Genomic DNA, 20,231 nt, shown 5'->3' on the forward strand with positions numbered 1-20,231 from the left:
ATTATTTGAGACTGTAAATCATAAATGATCTAAAATTTAAGACTATAATTCATAAATTATTCTAGATAATAACTCAAAATAGAAAATTTTAATCAATTTCAATTTTTATTCTAAAACTTATCAATAAAATGTAGTATTTTTTATATCACAAACAGTTTGTGATCGTCCAAGAATTAGCTATTGGCCATTAATTAACAATTAATTCATCATCAATTAGTCCTTTGTCTAACTTTTTTGTTATATATTTTCACCATAAAACCTTTTAAAAAAACATCCTAAACTGTTTATTTTTGAACTAATTTTGCATATATATATATATATATATATATATATATATATATATATATATATATATATATATATATATATATATATATATATATATATATACACACACACGTGTGTGTGGGGAAGAAGTTCAAGTGAGAACCATCCTTATATGAGAACCGTGAAAATCAATCCGCTTGACAAAAAAGTGTTACTTTTTATTATAAAGGTGTTACTTTTAGGTAAAAAAGTGTTACTTTTTTTTTTAAAAAAGATACTTTTAGGCAAATAAGTGTTACTTTAAAAAAAATTCTGAAAATAACTCACAAAAAGGGGTTACTTTTCAAAAAAACGTATTCCTTTGTATTTATATTTTTTTCTGAAAGTAACACTTTTTTTTGCTAAAAAGTACCACATTTTTTAAAAAATAAAGTAACATTTTTTGTGTGCAAAAGTAACAGATTTTTATTGGAGATTTTGATTCTCATAAATTTCATATAAGCTTGATTCACTCTAAAATTTTAGTATAAGGATTACAATCTTTATAGTTTATAACGCCTTTTATCAGGCAAAATTACTATAAATAGTAGCATAAATGTCTCATGATGAATAACAAATTAACACATAATGGACAATTGGTAATTTTTTGATTGGAGTAATTGGTAATTGGTTCACTAGATACCAACTAATAAAAATGGCCACTACATTAATAAAATAAAATAAAAATGAAATTTTATTCCAATAAATTAGTAATATATTACCCACTACCTCCTCTTCTCCAAATTTTCTTATCTGCAAAAACAAAGAAGACTCTGATATAAAATAAACGCCCAACATAATCCTCAAATCTCTAACTACTATAAAAGACTAATTCAATTCCTTTTCTATTCGGTCATCACAAATCTATCAAACCCTAATTTCATCAAATCCCATTAAATCAAACCCTCCAAAATTTAGGGTTTGAAATTTTCTCAAATGAAGGTTCATCCAGTTCCTAAGAAGCGAAACATAACAGTTTCGGTAACAACATCACCTTCATGTAGAGGTCAAAAGAAGCTTCGACGACTCCCTCACATCTTCCCGAAGGTTCTAGAACTACCCTTTTGTTCCGACGCTGATGTAGATATTCAAGAAACCGTTGATTTCTTGAAATTTACGGTTTTTGATACGGATATGGGATCCGATGTGGTCGCCGACGCGGTGGAGATTTATCCAGGTGTCACGAAATTAGTGGTTAGAAGGAGTAATTCCGTTGATGCTGACGTGGTGGCGATGACTGGGCTTGAGATTGATTTATGGCGGTTTAGATTGCCAGAGTGTACTCGTCCGGAGCTGGCAACTGCCACGTATGACGGTGGTGATTTGGTGGTGGTTGTTCCGAAAGATGATGTTGAAGAGAGAGAACTTGTTTGGGGTGAGAGTAATCTTGTTCTTGTACAGTGAACAAAAAAATAAGCTTGAAAAAGAATTGAGCTCTTTTTAATCTTGTTTTGGTTAGTTTTTTTCTCCCTCTTTTGATGTTCTTTTTGTTGAATTTTATGTAATGTGATAAAAAGTATGGAACTTTTTATGATTTTAATTTAGTTAATAAATGTTGGCAATCAATGGCGAATCCAATATTAGTGTAGGAGGGGCCGAAGCCGAACCTTATATTTTACGCAATTCAATTTGCAAATGATCCGGGTCTAGATTCCCCGTTGGTAATTGATGGTAATTTGTGACTTTTTGGGATATGTGGTTTACTTCAAGAAACAAAATAAATCAATATGGAGAATTGTGGCTTATTCCCTTTTGGAATATATATTTTAAAGTCTAGCTTTTTAGCGTAAAATGTTATTAATAGTTGGCACATCATTCCAATGATGATGTTACGTTGTTGGGCAGCTTAAGGTAAATTAATGAAATGGTAATAATAGTAGTTTGTTACTGTTATTTGGCCTTTTTTTAGAGCCCACAAACAGTGATATTAATACTAAGGTGTTTTAGCTCTTACAATTTGATGTTACTTTTGGGGAGATTAGAGTTCAGCATTGGACACTGGTCCTATAATCCTGCAACATTTGATTCCCCCTACTTGAGAGAAGGATTTATAACTTTTAAAACATAACGGGGTAAGTCCCGTCACTCGGCCGTGAAAACCTGTATGATCACTTTGCGTATTTTTGCGTGTTGTTGTTGTGGTGGTTTTCAGATTCTTTGCGACTACCATTATCTAGTGTGGACTGTTTAAACGGAATCTTATGCCTTAATTTCAGTCGTAACATGATGATTTTCGGGTTTATGCGTTTCAAATCATTTGTACTTTCATAGTTTTGTGAAGTTTTAGATGATATTTGTATCAAAGGTTAATAAAAAAACTAAATTCTTTGGTATTACATAGTGTAAAGTTGTAGACATCCGATACTCCAAAGCACAACTAAGCAATAGCCACTAGAATGTTTTTGAGATGTAGAAGAGTGGTGATTTCCAATAGGAATAGTTTTAGGTTAGATGCTGTTTAGTGTTTACCTATATTTAGTAGATAGGGTCAGCTTTTCGATTAGATGCTATTCCTTGTTGGAATTTCTTCTTTGTTTCGCTATCAACGTCTAATGTCTTCTGCTTGTAAGTATTGCTGTATATGATCAAAAAACACTGTAAGCTTTTGTTATGATTTTTCCTTATGGTAAGATGTAAGATTCTTTTTATAGAATTTGTTCTCTTTTTCTTGCTTGTAAGCTGTAACATAGAAGTGTCATACTTGTGTGTTCATGAAATTTGTTCTTTTCCTCTGTTTCTGTGTTTGTTAGACTGATTTACCAAGTCTTTGAAGATGCACAAGAAGAAAATTACCCTGAAATGTACTCTAGTGTTAATTTGATTGATGGGTGTCTCCATAGATTCGAATTTTGTTTATGGGTATTGTCTGCCATGTGTTCTAGATGCTACGGAATATTAGAAACACAAAAGTGGTGTTTCTATATGAGCTCAACTACTTGATAGTTAGGGCTGAGGCTGTTTACAAGGGGGGTGAAATGGTCTTATTGTCCTCGAACTAATGTTTTCTGACTAGTTTGATAAATGGATAGTTTTCTTCATGTAACCATGTTTGTGCGAAACGTTAGCTTGTATTTTAGTTTTCTTTTGTAATTTTCTCGCTTTTGTAAAGTTAATTTTTACATTTTCTCAATCTTAATGCCTTGATTTGGAACCATCATGTAGTGCTTTAGGTCCCATAAGGAAAGTTTTCCTTTAATGAAACTCTTTATTTCATACTTTATGACCATTTTACTTCTTATCATAATTGTGGGGAATTCTGTTTTGCTGAACTTACTTTATGCTTTGAAAATACTTGCTTTAAGACATTTTTTTCTCCTTTGTTTTGAGTTCCTTCATGTTTGTGACTACTATGACTGTTACCAGATATCTTGAATGGTCCCGTGGCATGTGTCTTATTGATCGACTGCCTTTTGCGCTATGTGACTCGGTGATAATTGAAATATAGTGGAGGTGGTCCTTGGTAGCCAAACCTTTTATTTATGAACAATGAGTTCATCACCCATTATTGTCAATCTATCACCATCAAGTTAACTGGATTTTACATCTTCTTTGGAAAGGACACCATTTGTGCATAATAATTTTCACGTTACTTTTTTTTTTTCTTTTGGTTAATTGGCGTTCCGATCCATCTTTGTAGTCATTGTGATGTGGAGACTTTCAGGTAAAGTTTCTCAGAAGCTGCATTCTTTGGCTGCATCTTACTGTTTGCTTTTATGCTTGTTTTCTTGTGCCATCTTATCATTTGTTATTATTGTTTCGATAACGACAACAATCTCGGAGCCTTAGTCTGAAAGATTGCGTTTTTATTGTTTAGAATCGGTTAAATTTTTATGACCCAATCCCAAAAATGGTCCGTCCTGAAACCCGCCCACCTCAGTGTCAAGACAGGTCTAATAACAAGTTACTTTTTTCAATTACATTATTTCCATGACTTCTGTTAAAATATCTCCGGTGTATATCGCTATTAGATACAAATATATGCTTACTTAGTGAGATTCGTAATCGGTTTGTTTACTTGTGAATGTAGAATGCCGTCTATTTTTATGGACAGTTAGGTTAGCTATACCTATTTCCCATACTTGATGCTTATCTTAAACTAATGAAGAGTGATAATATTGTTTACTTTTCTGTCTTTGACTTACTAATGTGTTCCATGCCTTTTGTAACATCAGGGCGTTTTTTTTTTGGTCATCACTAATGTAGTACTGTGAGTTCGTAGCGAACCTTGCTTGACTCTAGTTGTGTCTAATTCATCAATCAGGCTGTTTAGATGTCAAAAGTCTTTTTTGGTTGACCTATTTTTAGTTTTCGAAAATGCTTTGAACTCAGTGTCGTTTGTGACCTATGGATAAGCCATGCCATCTGATCATAAGAACAATGTTAAATCACAAGTTGCATTAATCATATAATTTATTTTTTCCATGAGCTCTATTTGTCGCTCTCTTAAATGTGGTCGTTGTAAACCCAAATTTCCGGCACTTATCACTTAGCTTTGTGTTTGTGGTGTGCGTGGTGTTTCTCTTGAATATAGTTCTACTGGGTCCATGTGTAGGGCTAATGAAACAAACTCTTATAAATGTTTCCTGGGTGAGATTTGGACATAAACAGAGCGTGGGGGAAATCAGATGTTGTTTTATATGGGTCCGTAAGAACTTGGAACATAACCTTTCATCACTAGATGATGCAGTGAATCTTTATCATCTCTGATTTTATGCTTCTCTGACATTGCATCAACTCTCTACTCCCTTCTTTTGTTGGCTGAACAATGATCATCAGCAACTGTCCTTATTTGTCATTGCCAGCGATGATTATTGTGTATCATATGGCTCAAGTCATATGATCAAAAACCCTCTATATGTTAGTATTGTCTACCATATAAAACGTAAAAATGACATCTGACTTGATTTGGTGTATATGTATGACGGTCAAGCTAATTGAGATTTGCCCTTGAACTTGATGTTACACTTTGGTAAAAATTGATCCCATACGATATGACGATAATAATTTGACTCGTAGGTAAAAATTAGAATTAGTTGATTTACGGTTTAACTGAATGATTTATATTATTTATATCTGGTAGTTTGCTAGTAAAAAATTCCATTTGTAGGGAGTTTATTATTTTCATTTTTAGCCTTTTCATTTTGCAACATTTATTACTTTTAGATGTGTCACCAAGTTTATAATACTATTTTTTTTTTCTGTCCCTATTCTGCCTATACACAGCTTTCTTCACTCCCACCATTTATTTCTCCAATTAAACAGCAAAAAAAAAAAATTGTATTACAAAAAAAGTGAAAAAATATATGACCAAGACATTGGAGAGACTTTTGGGAATGGTCATGAGTCAAGATGAAATGAGATGTCCTTTGGATTTTGGCTGAAATTTGTTGAGTCAATTTATTTTAACAGTGTATCTTGAATGATTGATTCTAGCTGGGAATTGGGGATGGTTGAGAATCTTCTAAATTAAAACATAAGGTTCGAGGTTTGTCACTATGGCAATTGCCAACTAATAACTTGTATGTGCTTTTCTTAATGTTTCATAACTTGTCTCTTATTGTACAAGAAATAATAATACAAAATACAAAAATACAAATATTCTATCTGTTTTAAAAAATTAGTTTTATTTTCCTTTTTAGTCCATTCAAATATTTATTATTTTAGTACGTTATATTGAATTTGTTTTATTTCTATGTTTAGTCAAGACCAACACTGTGTTTAAATTCCCATTTATACATTTAACTTACTTTTCATCTCAACTATATATTTTTTCTACTTTTTTCATAAAATATACTTTGTTACTACTTTTACTCATTTTTTTTTGTTTTCATCATATTTTTACTTGAGGCTATTTCTTAGAATAATAGGAGCATGTATTAGAAACCTAAAGAAAAAATAGGTCATCCTTTTTTTTTTTGATTAGAGAGCTGGCTAGGAGAAAGAGAAGACTAGTTGAGAATCGAATTCAAATCCTTTGCATAAGAAAGTAGTACTTACTGCTACTTAAATAAGGCCTGATTCTTCTCATTTTTTTTACAAAGGGACGAGTATAGAGGTGTTCATTCGGGTAATCGGGTCGGTTTCGGACAAGTATCATTCGATTCGGTTGTATTTCAGATCAGTTATATTTCGAATGCGTGTTGCAACGGGTCATACTCGGGTCAGGATGCTTAGTCACGGTTCGGTTGAAGATCGGTTATTCGAGCTATCGGGTTAGCTTCAGTTCGGTGTCGGTTGAAGTTCGTGTCGAGTTTCAATCGGTCTCGGGTTGTCATCGGTTAATAATTGGTTCGGTTTTATCGGATGCAGATCGAGTTCGGGTATTTTTCAAGTAGAATTGGCTATGAATTGCAAATTACTAATTACTATTGATAGAGTCAGTATCAGATTAAGTTGTTAGTCATTTTTTAATTGATGATAAGGTTCCTTTACTTAAAGCAAAATAGTGAAAATGCAAATCAATTAGTGATCATTATTACATTGCTAATTTTAATTGTTTGACCGGAAATTAAAATTATAAAGTTCTATCAATTTTCATATAATTCGATTAAAAGTAGTTAAATAAATATTGACCATTGATTATTAACTCTAAATATATAAAACCATGTATTTATAAAATTTATTTTATTAAAATATTTATGACTTTATTAGAATAACTAATAAGATGATTGAATATGAGTCAATCATACTTCTATGTAAAAATTTGGTTCAGGTTTACAGCAGTTCGATCTTAACTTCGTTCGAGTTAAGTCGGTTTTAGCCGGATCGAGTTCGGTTTTGAGCATGATTCGGGTCGGATATGACTCGGGTCGGTCACTATTAAGTTCGTGTAATCTCGGTTAATAGTTACGTGTCGGTTAGAAAAATCGGTTACAGCTTGGGTTCAATTTTTTTTCATTTTCGGTTGTCAACCGGTTCGGGTATAGCTACGGGTCGGGTAATATCGGTTTGATAAACATAAATAAGGAACACATTTTTGGATCGGTTTACTTTCTGTTTCGGATTGAATTTTCGGGTCGGATCACTTTTGAACAGCTCTAGACGAGTATAATGTGCTTAAGTTTTAAATGAAATAGATAAAAATTAAGTATATATTAGAAATACATGGATCTAATAAAAAGTAGAATAAATTTTTGAATAAAGATAAGAGAAACATAATAAGATTTAAAATAAAGAAATGTAAAGAATTTTTTTCAAATGAAGAATATCAAAAATAAACGGTATATGTATTGGTTTGTTATTTTTGAAATTCTTTTACAACACGAACAACATAATGTGATGTGGTCTTATTTCTGCACAATGGTTATGTGTCTCTTAAACAAACAATTTTATAGCCAATTGATTATAGAGAAAAATAAAAGAAATTTGTATTGAAGTGCGTAACACGATTGACATAATAAGAGACAACCCATTACTGTACATAGTTTTCCATGGCATGGAGTCACTTTGACGGATCTTTTAAGTACTATTCCGTCGTCTTGAAATAGTAGCAAAGAGAATATGGTGAATTTTGAATGAAAAATGTAGATATTTGATAATAATAATAAAAGGATTATAAATTGTTGGAATAAATTTCAAAAATGATGAAATTTAAAAAGTAGTAGACTATTATTAAAAATAAAAATAATAATGATAAATAAATGGGACATGGTAAGTACATAATGTATTTGGAAAATTATCTAACATTGTCATTAATAAGGTTTTGAATTATTGAACCAAAAAATATTGATTTGAATGGAGTTAATATTAGTGAGGTTGAGGAATGATTATGAGAGATGGATCCATCCTCTAAATTATGTCAATCTCAATCGAATAAAACGTAGGACTCCATGATCTATATTCATCCACGTGTATTAAAAGTTGCAGAAAAGACACTAATCACACCAAACAAACCCCACCTGTCAAACAAACACCATGCATCTATATTATTGTTTAGCAAACAGTGCAAAACTTGCACAAAAGAAGCTAAGCTAGGAAATTAACGGTGTAAAACAATGGCGGCGCAACAACATCGTCATCCATGGCGGAGAGAAGAAGCTACAGGTGCAGGGGGAGCCATTAAGTATGGAGATGTGTTTGAAATGTCAGGCGAAATGGCGGATCAGCCCATCTCGCCTAGGGATGCAGCAGCAATGCAGTCTGCTGAAAATAGTGCATTTGGGAAGACTATTAAAGGTGGACCTGCTTCTATTATGCTTCAAGCTGCTGCTAAGAATGTTGAAGCTGGTCTTCTTCCTCCTCATCATGCTTCCACTTTTCAAAATGCTCCGGTATTGTCCTTCTTTCATCTTTCATAGTGTACAAACAGGGTTGCTTTGCATCACATTGACTGCATTGAAAACGAACTGATATTTCTCGCCTTTTAAAGGTATAAAAGAACAAATTGATATCACTTCTCTTACTGCATCACCGTGATTGGACTTTTACCCCATTTTTCATAAATTTAGTATGAGCCTTGATTGCAAGTTGCTTATTGCTTGGTTTTATTGCTTTTGGCTTCTTGGTCTATCAAAACACAAATTGTTGTGAGAGAAGTGGGCTAACTGGCCTAATTAATACAAATTAAAGAGAAAATAAAAATATGCGACTTCTTATTTTGGTCGTATCTTTGGAATGTAGTATACACGTGAGACAAGATTCCATGTCGAATAGTGGGTAGTGAACTTGTATATATATTGGGTGAGCTGACCCTCGTACTATCATATGGTTTTTGAGAAATAATGAACCATCCCTTGACCCGTGGGTTTGCGGGCCCGAGCCCATGGGTGCCTGTGTCCACACGAGTGTAATTGTCACGGCCTAATAACGGTAAAAAATGATTTATTGGATCTTGACTTCTTGTAAGCCCCTATGATCGATGCTAAGAGTTGATGTTTAGAAATCTTTGCCGTTGAAGCAGAAGGTAGAGAGCAACCCATGGCATGAATCACAAGCATCACACGAGCGAATGGAATCGGCTATATCGGTGGAAGGTATGCGTGAAGGTACAACAGCAGGGGTGACAATAGGAGAAGCGCTGGAAGCCGTTGCTGAGTCTATAGGGGATAAACCTGTTGATCTGTCTGATGCTGCTGCTATACAGATTGCAGAGATGATTGCCACTGGATCGAAAACTAGTCTTGGTGCTGGCCTAGGTGCTGAAGCTCAGGCTGCTGCCACTGCTAATGCCCAGTTGATGTATGATGAGGACAAGACCAAGATCTCTGAAATTCTACAGGTTTTGTGTTTAATACACATTTATTTCATGCTTTATTATCTATGTCTTGTCACATTAGTTGATTATCAATTATTAAGAATATATTCATGTTGATTAAGTTTATGATATATCATAGGGTTAATCTCGTTCACCCCTCCTTAATTCTAAGTATTTTAGTTGCCCGTTTGGTAGATTTTAATAAACGATGATAACCCTAATTTTAATTAGGGTAATTTTGGTTGAAAAATCTTTTGGCTGTCTTGATGGTTATGCTTGTCTAATTTTAATCATCTCATCTTCTTCGTAATATTTATTCTAATGCGTTATCATCGGCATAGGTGGTATTAGGTGGTCATAATAAAAACTATTTTGTGATCAAAGTTTCATTCCCATGGAAATGACATGAAACTTTAATGAAATTTTACCCTATAAATCATTCTCATTATCATCATTTGTTTAGGATTGACTTTTTGATCGATAAAAAGCCAACAAAAATAACTAGCTTAAAGCCAACTAAAATATGTGAAACTTACAAAAACAAAGTAGCTAGTTGAATAAAAATAATCAGCTAGTCAGTGTTGCATCTGCGATTATAGCCAAGGGGATGTGAGAATTCTTTACACTTACCGGGTTATTTAGTGTGTGGACCAATTTGGTTTAATTCGTTTAACATTTTGATTAGCGTAATTTGATTTCTTGACTAGGCTTGACATTCGAACAGACAAGCAAGCTTTTGGTGCATGATCAATTCATAATACGCAATTCCATTGGAATTAATATTAATTTTATGTATAGGAAGCAACAAATATGCTTACAGACGACAAGGCAGCAACTAAGCGGGATGCAGAACGAGTAAGAGCAGCCGAGTTGGAAGGGCCTGGAGTGATGGGGCTAGAGGCGAGCAGTCACCGCCAGTCTACCACACCTGGGGGAGTAGCTGAGGCCATTGAGGCTGCAGCCAGGATTAACGAAGCTGATAAATGAAGGCATCTTGTTATGTATTACCTTTAATTCTATTTCTTACCATCTGTTTAGAGTTCTACTTTTCACTACAGTTATGAAAATATATGTCATCTAACTTCTTGTTCCCAAGTTTTTCATTTGATTTATTTTTTTTTTAACTACAGGATGAGGCAAAAAGCTTTATAGCAATATTGGAGGTTGGAAAATTAGTAATTTATTTTAAATTTTAAATTTTAATTATAAAATTATAAAATTATAAAATTACTACCTTTAAAGTGTCGTCACATTGTTGGGCAATAAATACATCTTCCAATTTCTCTTCTTGAAAATAATAGAAGACATTTTGTTAGTAATCAAGTATTGGTGATCCAAAGAATTAACAATATCATAACACATAGGGCGTATTTAGTAGGAGGAAATAAAGGATGCGAATGAGATTAAAAATCTTAAAATGTGGATATTTCATGTTTGGTTTAAGAGATATTATAATTTTAAAATATTTTTATAAAAGTTAATTAATAAATTTTTATTTTATTTTCAATTTCATTTTTACTTATCAAATAAGAGATATTATAATTTTTAAATTATTCTCATTAATATAACAAATAAGAAATTGGGTTATATTTTAAATTAAACAGTGATTCGCAATAAGAAACCAACATATGGTGGATGCGGAAAGATAGAAAAAGCCAAGAATCATGAGAGTGAAGAAAATTGATTGTGTAGCAAAAACATTTTGTATATAGTATACGTTTTGATTTTTATTCCATATGCTATAGCCTATACTTGAGAGGTAAGGTTTAAAAGTTTCAAATATTAAGGGTAAGATAAATGAAAATTATTTAAAATGATATGGACATGTGTATAGACGGGATATTAGCAAATCGGCAAGGAAGTATAGAAACTTAGACGCGTAAAACAATTACAAGAAACATATTTCTTTACATGTACAACAACTTTACATGCATATATGTTAATACATTTATAATACATGTAAGATTTATATCCTTGTTGCGTGATTTCCAAAAGTTAAAGGGTATGTAAAAAATATATATGATAGTAGTAGATGATCAATGTTAAGTGTCGTTCCTTTAATATTGGTCCACAAACACCAATTGATTCACCATATATACTAGTACAAAATACGAAATTAATATTCTTATTAATTTTAAGGTGGAGAAAAGAGAAATAGCACACAAGCTTATGAAAAATGATGTTATGATGAAGAAAGTGCATCTTTTTATACAAAAATACAACACCTCATTCTATACGCTTTTGAAGATTATATGTTATATTTATATGTGATAATCAAATGAACTAATTTGTATTTTAATTTTGATTTAGAACACATTATTAAATCATACTAATAACTCCTACACTAAATAGACCAAAAAGCATCTTTGTAATTGGTACTGTTTTTTCCAATTGGTAACTTATATTTGTAACCTCATAGGGCCTAATTATAGTAGAAGTATACTAATCTAAATAGTATATTTATCAAAATTGCAATCTAGCAAAAGACTATAATCACCTAATATAATCAAAAATTAATTTTCATACAATATCCTATTTGTATCTTATTAGTTACATATTATTAGGACGCTTATTTCCTTCCAGAAGATAGATAAAGTTGGAATTCAGGGAATTTAATAAAAGACTAAGAAAGACAGAAGATAACTTGGAGGATAGGAGGAAAAAAAGATACAAATAATCTAGATTTGCAAATTAGTTGAAAAAGAGAATATGTATGAACTTTGGAACTGGCATATTAATTCACGTAGCCAATCTTAATCTTTTGGAATTAAGAATCTGCCATTATTGTATTGTTGTTGTTATACCTAGAACTGTATGCCCAAAATTTCTAGTATGCTAAAACCTATTTCAAGGCTGGGCTAAAATTGTTAAGTGTAAGAGCGAAATTATCAAATATAGAGATTGATCTTGATCATAATAACTCAAGGAAAGGGGTGCTACATACGTGGGTGCTTCGACCAAGTACTCGCACATATTCCAACAATATGGAGCAGGCGATAAGGATGAGAACCGCCAGCCGAGAGTGACGATCAAAGAATTGAGGCGTACGTGTGTCAATGATGTGTCATTCTGATAGCTATCTCATTATTTCAAGCTGTACCTATACTTCCTATTTCATTAAGCCTACACTTTTTGCATTTGCAATTTAGCTTTCCTTTACTTAATTTTCACATTAGTAAACCCAAAAAAAAACTATATAAAATTAAGGTGGTTAAAACCCAAAATTAAGTGACGATTATGGCTCAAGAACAGCCACGGCATGGCGTAACAGAACAAGATCAGCAACAGCAGCAGCAGCCTATTAAGTATGGGGACGTTTTCTTGGTGTCTGAAGATATTTGTAATAAGCCTATTGCCCCATTAGATGCTGCTGCCATGCAATCTGCCGAGAACTTGGTCATTGGTCAGACTCAGAAAGGTGGCCCGGCTTCAGTCATGCAATCGGCAGCCACTAAAAACGTTCAAGCTGGTGTTGTTGATCGTGGTTTTGCTACTGATGTTGGGAGACATCAGGGTATGACTGTAACCCAGACAATGGTTGATGGTCAGCGGATAATTACTCAGTCCATTGGTGACCAGGTATTGCTACGTACCTCTATCTGGTTTTTAATTTTCAATTATGGGCGGCGTCCATTTGGTTAATTCGTTGGATGTAGGATATATTTAGCATTGGATCCGAATCATTCAATGAAAATTTAAATTATAAATAATATTAAATTGTGTAACATATATTAACTTCTATTTTACTAGATTCGTCCCTAATTAAATAGAGCATATGAATTGAAAGAAATATAAACATTTAAACTCAAAGCAAATGTCTCATTTTCTCTTTGGCAGCACTCTTCTTTTGAGTATGAGTTGCCGCCTTCTTTCCCGAGCGTAAATTACGAGCGGGATACAACGAGTGGTACGATGATGATGATGTATGTGGTTAAAGTTTAAAGTTCTCAGTGCTGCATTATAAAAAACAGGTTGTTGCAAGGTATGTTGATCCGAATCCAAATCCTACCCAAGAGAAAATGGTGGGTTTGCCATCAGCCATTGACCGTGATGCAGTAACCATAGGAGAAGCCCTAGAGGCAAGTGCATTATCTGCAGGGAACAAGCCCATTACAAGAACTGATGCCGCCGCTATTCAGGCTGCAGAAATGCTAGCCACAAAAACAAATAAGACTCCTCCTGGCGGCCTTGGAGCGGAGGCACAATCCGCTGCTTTAAGGAATGAACAAATCACTTCTCAAGTGAATAAGACAACCCTTGGAGATATTCTTATGGTAAGCCAGCTCTTACGGTGTTTATTATGGGGTGTTTGTCGATTTGCTGTTGGTTTTTTTAATTGTTGGTTTTTTTACTTGATTTATTTGACCAGCCGAAAATATTAGCTATTTTGTTGGCTTTTAAACTAACTGAAACTAATTATGAAGATTTTTAGTAAATTTAAGTATTGACTGTTAGCCACTTTAATAAGCCAAAAGTAAAGCCAAAGGCTAATTTGGTTTAAAGGCTAGCTTTTAATTGGCTTAAAAGTCGTTAAAAGTCATTTATTAAATACTTTTTTTAGCTGTTTGACCAATAAACAAGACAAAAGCTAAACACTAAGTAAAAAGTCGAACCAAACAACCTTAGAAAAATGGTAGGTCAAAAATAAGTCGTACACCATAGGGAAATTTTTCTAAAATTTAATGTTGATGTTGGTAGGATGCAACACAAAGACTTGCAGATGACAAGCCAGCGACAATTCAAGATGCTGAGAAGGTGATTGCTGCAGAGGTGAGGAATGACCCAAAATTGGCAACCAACCTTGGAGGAGTCGGCGAATCGGTGGCGGCAGCAGCAAGGATGAACCAACAGAAGCTCAAGGAAACTTGATAAGCATTAGCCTTATATGTCTCGTAGAATTTGCTAATGCGTTTTAATGTGAACTTTGAAAAGACAATGTAGTGACTTCTAACTTTGAAGGAATAATTGCAATAAACCATGGATAATTAGATGTTTGATTTTTCTTTTTATTTTTATTTAATTGGTGGAAAATAATAGCGTATAAAATTAACTTGTCAAATAACTAAAATTTTACAAATCTCAATAATTCATGCGGCATAACAACTAAGGGTGCCATTTAGAATTTTTCAATCTTTTTAATAGAAAGCACTATGATTAAATTAAACTAGCTAACTAGATTTTTTTTTATTTTAATTGGAGGAACATGGTATAATAATTACAATAATTTCTAATTAATAACCGTGATTTGTAAATCACCATAAAAAATAAAAATAATAATAATCAAATAAATAAAATCAAAAGGTAAATTAAAATCATAAAATTCTCCTCCTATCAAATCCTACCACATAAGCATGATTTGTTAACTTCATAAATCATTTTTATTTACAAGGACCTCCCCAGTAGAAATTACTTGCCAAATAATTAAAATTTGGCAAATCTCAAAAATCCATGTTTAACTCCTACAGAGCACCAAGCTGTTCAAAAGTGATTCGACCCGAAAACCTGATCCGAAACTGAAATTAAACCGATCCAAAATATGTTCCTTTTTTAGGTTTATAGAACCGACATTATCCGACTCGAAGTTATACCCGAACCGTTTGACAACCGAAAATGGATAAACTGAATCGGAGCTGTAATTGATTTTTATAACTAACACATAACCGTTAACCAAGATTACCCAAACCTAATAATAAACGATCCGAATCATGCTCGAAACCGAAATCGATCCGACTAAAAGCGACTTAACCCGAACGTAGTTTAGATTGAACTGCTGTAAACCTGAACAAACTTTTTAACATAGAATTATGAGACTCATATTCAATCATCTTATTAGTTATTCTAAGAAAGTGATAAAATATTTTAATAAAATAAATTTTATAAATACATGGTTTCATATAGTTAGAGTTAATAATCAATGGTCAATGTTTATTTAACTACTTTTAACAAAGATGAAAATTGATAGAACTTTATAATTTTAATTTCCGATCAAACAAGTAAAAATAACAATATAATAATGATCACTAATTGATTTGCATATAAACTATTTTGCTTAAAGTAAAGGGAACCTTATCATCAATTAAAAAATGACTAACTACTTAATCTGATACTAACTCGATCAATAGTAATTAGTAATTTGTAATTCGTAGCCGAATTCTACTTGGAAAATACCCGAATCAGATCTGTACCTGATAACATCGAACCAATTATTAACCGATGACAACCCGAGACTGATTGAAACTCGACACGAACTTCAACCAACACCAAACTGATGCTAACTCGATAGCTCGAATAACCGATCTTCAACCGAACCGTGACTAGCCGACCCAACCAAGTGTGACCTGTCGTAATAGGCATTCGAAATATAACCAATCCGAAAAACAACTGAACTGAATGACTTCCGTCCGAAACCGTCCCAATCACTCGAATGAACACCTCTAAGCACTACTTTGAAATTTAATAATATGGTTTAAGGATTACTTGTCAAGTAATAAAAATTTAGTAAATTTCAAAAATCCGCATAACTTCCAAATAGTAGTGCAACTTAAATTTTTCCAAATTTTTTAATAGATAGTATGATATGATTATATAAATTTTAAGGGCAAAAATAACTTGTTAAAATTATTTAAACTTTAAAATAATATTATATATAAAATTACACAATTTTTTTTATGAGATGGTCTCACCGTGAGATATGCTTTATACTTGAATTAAATAACTCAATAATAGAACCTTTTTAGCGTATGGGCTTCTTGTTATGAAGTCTTTTCACCGTAAGACGGTCTCATACAAAACGGACCGATAAAATTAACAAATACTGATTTTCTCTCTTTCTTAAACTTTTTATAAATTTAATAGATCGATTTTAAACCTAATTTTTCTCTTTCTTTCAAACTTCTTTCTCTAATCTTAACAGATAAAAATATATTTTATACCTAACTTTGTACATTTTACAAATATATTTTATATCTAATTTTTTATGGCTTTTTTTTTCTATAAATGTACGTATATTATATTTATATACTTGAATTTTTTTCTCTCTAATAGCATTTCGACAAATTTAAGAGATATATTCTACACCTATTTTCTCTCTCGTTCTATAACTTTGATATATTATATACCTAATTTTCTCTCTCTCGTACTTTTTATAAATTTGAAGGATATACTCTACAAAATACAATTTGTTTACCAAATAAATATGCAACAAGCCAAATTAAAGCAGCAACAACCATAATTAATTTTTAGAAACTTTAATCCAGTGTTTTTAATAAAATAATACTTTCCTTTAAAACAAATTTTGGTGGTTAAGGTTGTTAAACCCTTTCCTTTGTTTCTCTTAAGTCTTAACGACTTTGTCTTCGGCCTTAGCGACTATTACTCCAATTTTTTTCTTTTTATAAAAACTAGCGCTTATCGAGTTATCCTTCATTCCTCCATTATTCATAGTAACTTTTATCTTGTAGTTACTTACTTTTTAAGTTATGGTTTTCTGAACAATTTTTTTTCTGTGTTTGATTTTTCTATCACCTTCTATATTTTTAGGTGGATAAAGATTGAATCTTTGAAGAGAAAGAAGGAAGGATTTTGATTATATATATATATATATATATATATATATATATATATATATATATATATATATATATATATATATATATATATATATATATATATATATATATATATATAAAAAGAATTACGAATATAAACCACGCAATTAAAAATTTCATTATCAAATTTGAAACTTCTATATCATGTCTTTAAGAAATTTTGGTTAAGGTTAAAAACTCTCCATAAATCTAACTTTTTTTTTCTCATCTTATTTCTCAATTTACGTGAAAGTTAGTTTTTTTTAGCTCAAGTTGCTTTTGAGATGAAAATAGTTGAAGTAGAGCCTAGGAACAACTATAAGTTTTTTTTAAAGCACAATTAGTGATAGAATTGTTCTCAATGTAAAGATTATTATATATTAAATTTTTATAATTTTTTATTATATTTGCTCTGTTCTATCATACTTACGCAATTCAATGTTTTATTTTGACTTTAGATTACCATCGTAATTAACATTTCTAGAATCCATAATTATGTTTTTAAAAACTCTGTTGGATTTTTTTTGTATTTTTTCGAATTTAATTGAAATTTTTTAGAGAAAATTGCAAATAAACTAAATTTTTTGTTGCAAAATACATCAATATGGGTGTATATTTATAAAGAGAAAAAAAAGGCAAATTATGTTTTTTTTATTGTATGGATTTTTTTATTTTCGTGGTTAAAATTGGACAAAAAGAAAAAGTGACTTGTAAGCCAAGACAATAACAAATGGCCCTCCAAGTTTGCAGGTTGTGTAGGAAAAGTTTTGGATATTTTCGCTGAACCCGACATGTAAACCACAAATTCTGGGGAGAAACTGTATTTGAAAGATTATCTCTAATTAGGCAGGCCCAAAAATGAAAATATAGAATAAGTTTTTTGGTATGCATTAAAAATATTGTAAGTAGGTATTAAAGATATTTTAAATAGACATTAAGGATATGATAAGTAGGCTAGTAGACTAAGTTTCTCGATAGACATTAAGAATATTGTAAATAAACTTTTTAAGAACTTTTTCGGTGGATGTTAAGGATACAATAAGTGGACATTAAAGTTTAATGGGCTGAACCTAGGACGTCTCTTAAAAAGACGATCTCTCATGAGACCGGCTATATCTAAACGGCCTGTCGGCTATATCTAAACGGCCTGTTTTGATGAAGCTTTAATTTTACGTTAAGGTTTTTGACACATTTTAAGTAGGCATTAAGTACTTTCTCACCTTGTTCTTATTCTTGTTTAAACCAATTATGGTCTTGTTTGGGCGACTACTGGCCCATGTGCTAAATGTAGTGAAAAATTGAAGAGAAAGCCTGAGAATACTTTGCAGGATGACGGTAAAAAAAGTATGTGTTCCGAAGTATAGGCAGTACCGAGTTTCTGGAAATCACCTCCGATCCACCCAATAGCTATGCCTAGATTTGATGTAAAACCTAGGAGTTATGTACTAGTAATAATGTGTCTGACTCTGCCTTAGTGTCTAGTTTGAAATCTAAAGTGAAGCTAGAGACAATGCCTGAGTCGAGGCTACAAATGATCCTTCGTGATTATTGATTTATATATTTACTTCAACTATATTCACCATACGGAATAATTCATTCATAATGTTTCTTCTTTTCTTGTGCAGTTGAATCATGAATGGTTTCAGCAAAAGGAGGAAGGATTGGAGTACTCATTTGAATGGTGACATTACCACCCCAAAGCCCAATCATCCCTTGATTATCAATTGGCTTTAAGCTCACTACTGGCCTAAAATGGTCCACAACTTCATCTTTATTCGTCACTGCGCGGCCCCGCCACCCACCTTGATGCTGGATTCAGGCGCAATCATACTAGAGGTTGTTCAACGGACCGGGTAGGTCATGTCAAATATTAAACGAGCCTGGGCGGGTCAAAGCCAGTTTAAATCCAATTCACTTTTGACCCATTTTTAAAAGTTAATAAAATAGTTTTTTTTATTATACTTTATGACTCGTTGGATCGATCCACTTATGTATATAATAATATTATTTAAAAAAAAAAGGGGTAAATTTTTTTCGCAATTATTCTTATAATTATCCAACCCGACCCTTTACACCAAGGCCTGTTAATGACCCGCCTCGTTATTAAATCGACGCGCTAATAACCCATTAAAATATGATCCGATCCACCCATTGAATATCTCAAAATCATACCATCATAATTGCATTCTCCATTGTTGCGCAATCATATCCTCGCATGAGTTGGGTTCATTGTCTTCGTTTGACCATCTGCATGCGTACCAACTAACCCAATCGAGCAAGAACATAAAATAGAGGCATCTATTGATAATAAATAAAGGCTATGATCAGTACTCCATACATCAAATACAAGATGTCTTGTGGAATGGAAGTGTATTTTCGAACAAACCGACTCAACCGATGGTTCAAAGCCCCCAAATAAAGGACTTAAGTGTATTTTTCTATTAGTGATTATGTACTTTTTTTCGTATCTTTTTACGTGTATATTATAACATAAAAGAAGTTAGGATGTAACACATGCCACTTAAACTTTAAGTTTAGATAGGAATTGTTTGGTTTGAAAGAACATTTTTTTTTGAAAATTAATTTATTTTGATTGTATTTTTTGGTTTGATAAGAGATTTAAAATGAATATTTGACTTTAAATATAAAGTTTCGCTACAACAAAATCAATTTTTTGCGACATAGTATTTAGTGGCATTAAAAAAAATATCGCTAATTTATATTTTTAGTATAGTAATTATTGGTTTTTAATTTAAGGTTTACTATAAAGTGATTTTTTTGAAGAGCACTATAAAATAATTTAGTGACACTTTATTTGGAATTTAATGACATATCTAATTGTTACTATAATTTATATTGACATATCTAATTGTCATTAGATCCTATGTTGCTAAAAGATTTAGTATGATTTTTTATTAAGAGTATATTACTAAAGATATAATAAATATCACTAAATACAGTATTATAATGACATTAAAAAGTAAATCATGTTATAATGTTCTTATATTTAAATATTTAGAGAAATTTTAGTTTCATCGAGTTATTTACTCAAAAAGAGTTAATATTCTTTTTTAAAACGTGTCAATATTTAAATATTAATTTCCATAAGTGTTATATTTAAAATGATTTATACCTTCTTGTAAAAT

At 31.9% G+C, this 20,231-nt stretch overlaps 3 protein-coding genes across 6 annotated transcripts; all 3 read left to right on the plus strand.

Moving 5' to 3' along the window:
* Positions 1-984: 984 nt before the first annotated feature.
* Positions 985-6,805, plus strand: LOC130798507 (uncharacterized). The gene has a single exon (XM_057661529.1). It carries the CDS (start codon positions 1,243-1,245, stop codon positions 1,708-1,710), a length of 468 nt encoding a protein of 155 aa, XP_057517512.1. The 5' UTR covers positions 985-1,242; the 3' UTR covers positions 1,711-6,805.
* Positions 6,806-7,563: 758 nt separating this feature from the next.
* Positions 7,564-10,700, plus strand: LOC130798506 (late embryogenesis abundant protein 32-like). 4 transcript variants are annotated; one of them, XM_057661525.1, is made up of 4 exons: positions 7,564-8,576; positions 9,185-9,523; positions 10,298-10,500; positions 10,630-10,700. In XM_057661525.1, exons 1-3 carry the CDS (start codon positions 8,301-8,303, stop codon positions 10,484-10,486), a joined length of 804 nt encoding a protein of 267 aa, XP_057517508.1. In that variant the 5' UTR covers positions 7,564-8,300; the 3' UTR covers positions 10,487-10,500; positions 10,630-10,700. The 4 variants fall into 4 exon arrangements, with proteins under 4 accessions (XP_057517508.1, XP_057517507.1, XP_057517509.1 ...); XM_057661524.1 differs by lacking the exon at positions 10,630-10,700 and having other exon boundaries at positions 7,570-8,576; positions 10,298-10,628; XM_057661526.1 differs by lacking the exon at positions 10,630-10,700 and having other exon boundaries at positions 7,572-8,576; positions 9,203-9,523; positions 10,298-10,628.
* Positions 10,701-12,350: 1,650 nt separating this feature from the next.
* Positions 12,351-14,486, plus strand: LOC130798509 (late embryogenesis abundant protein D-34-like). Its single transcript, XM_057661531.1, has 3 exons — positions 12,351-13,078; positions 13,471-13,773; positions 14,198-14,486. Exons 1-3 carry the CDS (start codon positions 12,737-12,739, stop codon positions 14,366-14,368), a joined length of 816 nt encoding a protein of 271 aa, XP_057517514.1. The 5' UTR covers positions 12,351-12,736; the 3' UTR covers positions 14,369-14,486.
* Positions 14,487-20,231: the final 5,745 nt, after the last annotated feature.

Source organism: Amaranthus tricolor, chromosome 13 (genome assembly GCF_026212465.1).
Source record: "Amaranthus tricolor cultivar Red isolate AtriRed21 chromosome 13, ASM2621246v1, whole genome shotgun sequence".
Taxonomy (NCBI): domain Eukaryota; kingdom Viridiplantae; phylum Streptophyta; class Magnoliopsida; order Caryophyllales; family Amaranthaceae; genus Amaranthus; species Amaranthus tricolor.

What these genes read in the sequence shown, in the direction of transcription:
- LOC130798507 (XM_057661529.1), top strand. Translation starts at nt 1,243, where the DNA reads ATGAAGGTTCATCCAGTTCCTAAGAAGCGAAACATAACAGTTTCGGTA.
- LOC130798506 (XM_057661525.1), top strand. Translation starts at nt 8,301, where the DNA reads ATGGCGGCGCAACAACATCGTCATCCATGGCGGAGAGAAGAAGCTACA. An exon ending in CCACTTTTCAAAATGCTCCG is followed by an intron (nt 8,577 to 9,184) that starts GTATTGTCCTTC and finishes GTTGATGTTTAG; the next exon opens with AAATCTTTGCCGTTGAAGCA. An exon ending in AGATCTCTGAAATTCTACAG is followed by an intron (nt 9,524 to 10,297) that starts GTTTTGTGTTTA and finishes TTTTATGTATAG; the next exon opens with GAAGCAACAAATATGCTTAC.
- LOC130798509 (XM_057661531.1), top strand. Translation starts at nt 12,737, where the DNA reads ATGGCTCAAGAACAGCCACGGCATGGCGTAACAGAACAAGATCAGCAA. An exon ending in CTCAGTCCATTGGTGACCAG is followed by an intron (nt 13,079 to 13,470) that starts GTATTGCTACGT and finishes TATAAAAAACAG; the next exon opens with GTTGTTGCAAGGTATGTTGA. An exon ending in CCCTTGGAGATATTCTTATG is followed by an intron (nt 13,774 to 14,197) that starts GTAAGCCAGCTC and finishes TGATGTTGGTAG; the next exon opens with GATGCAACACAAAGACTTGC.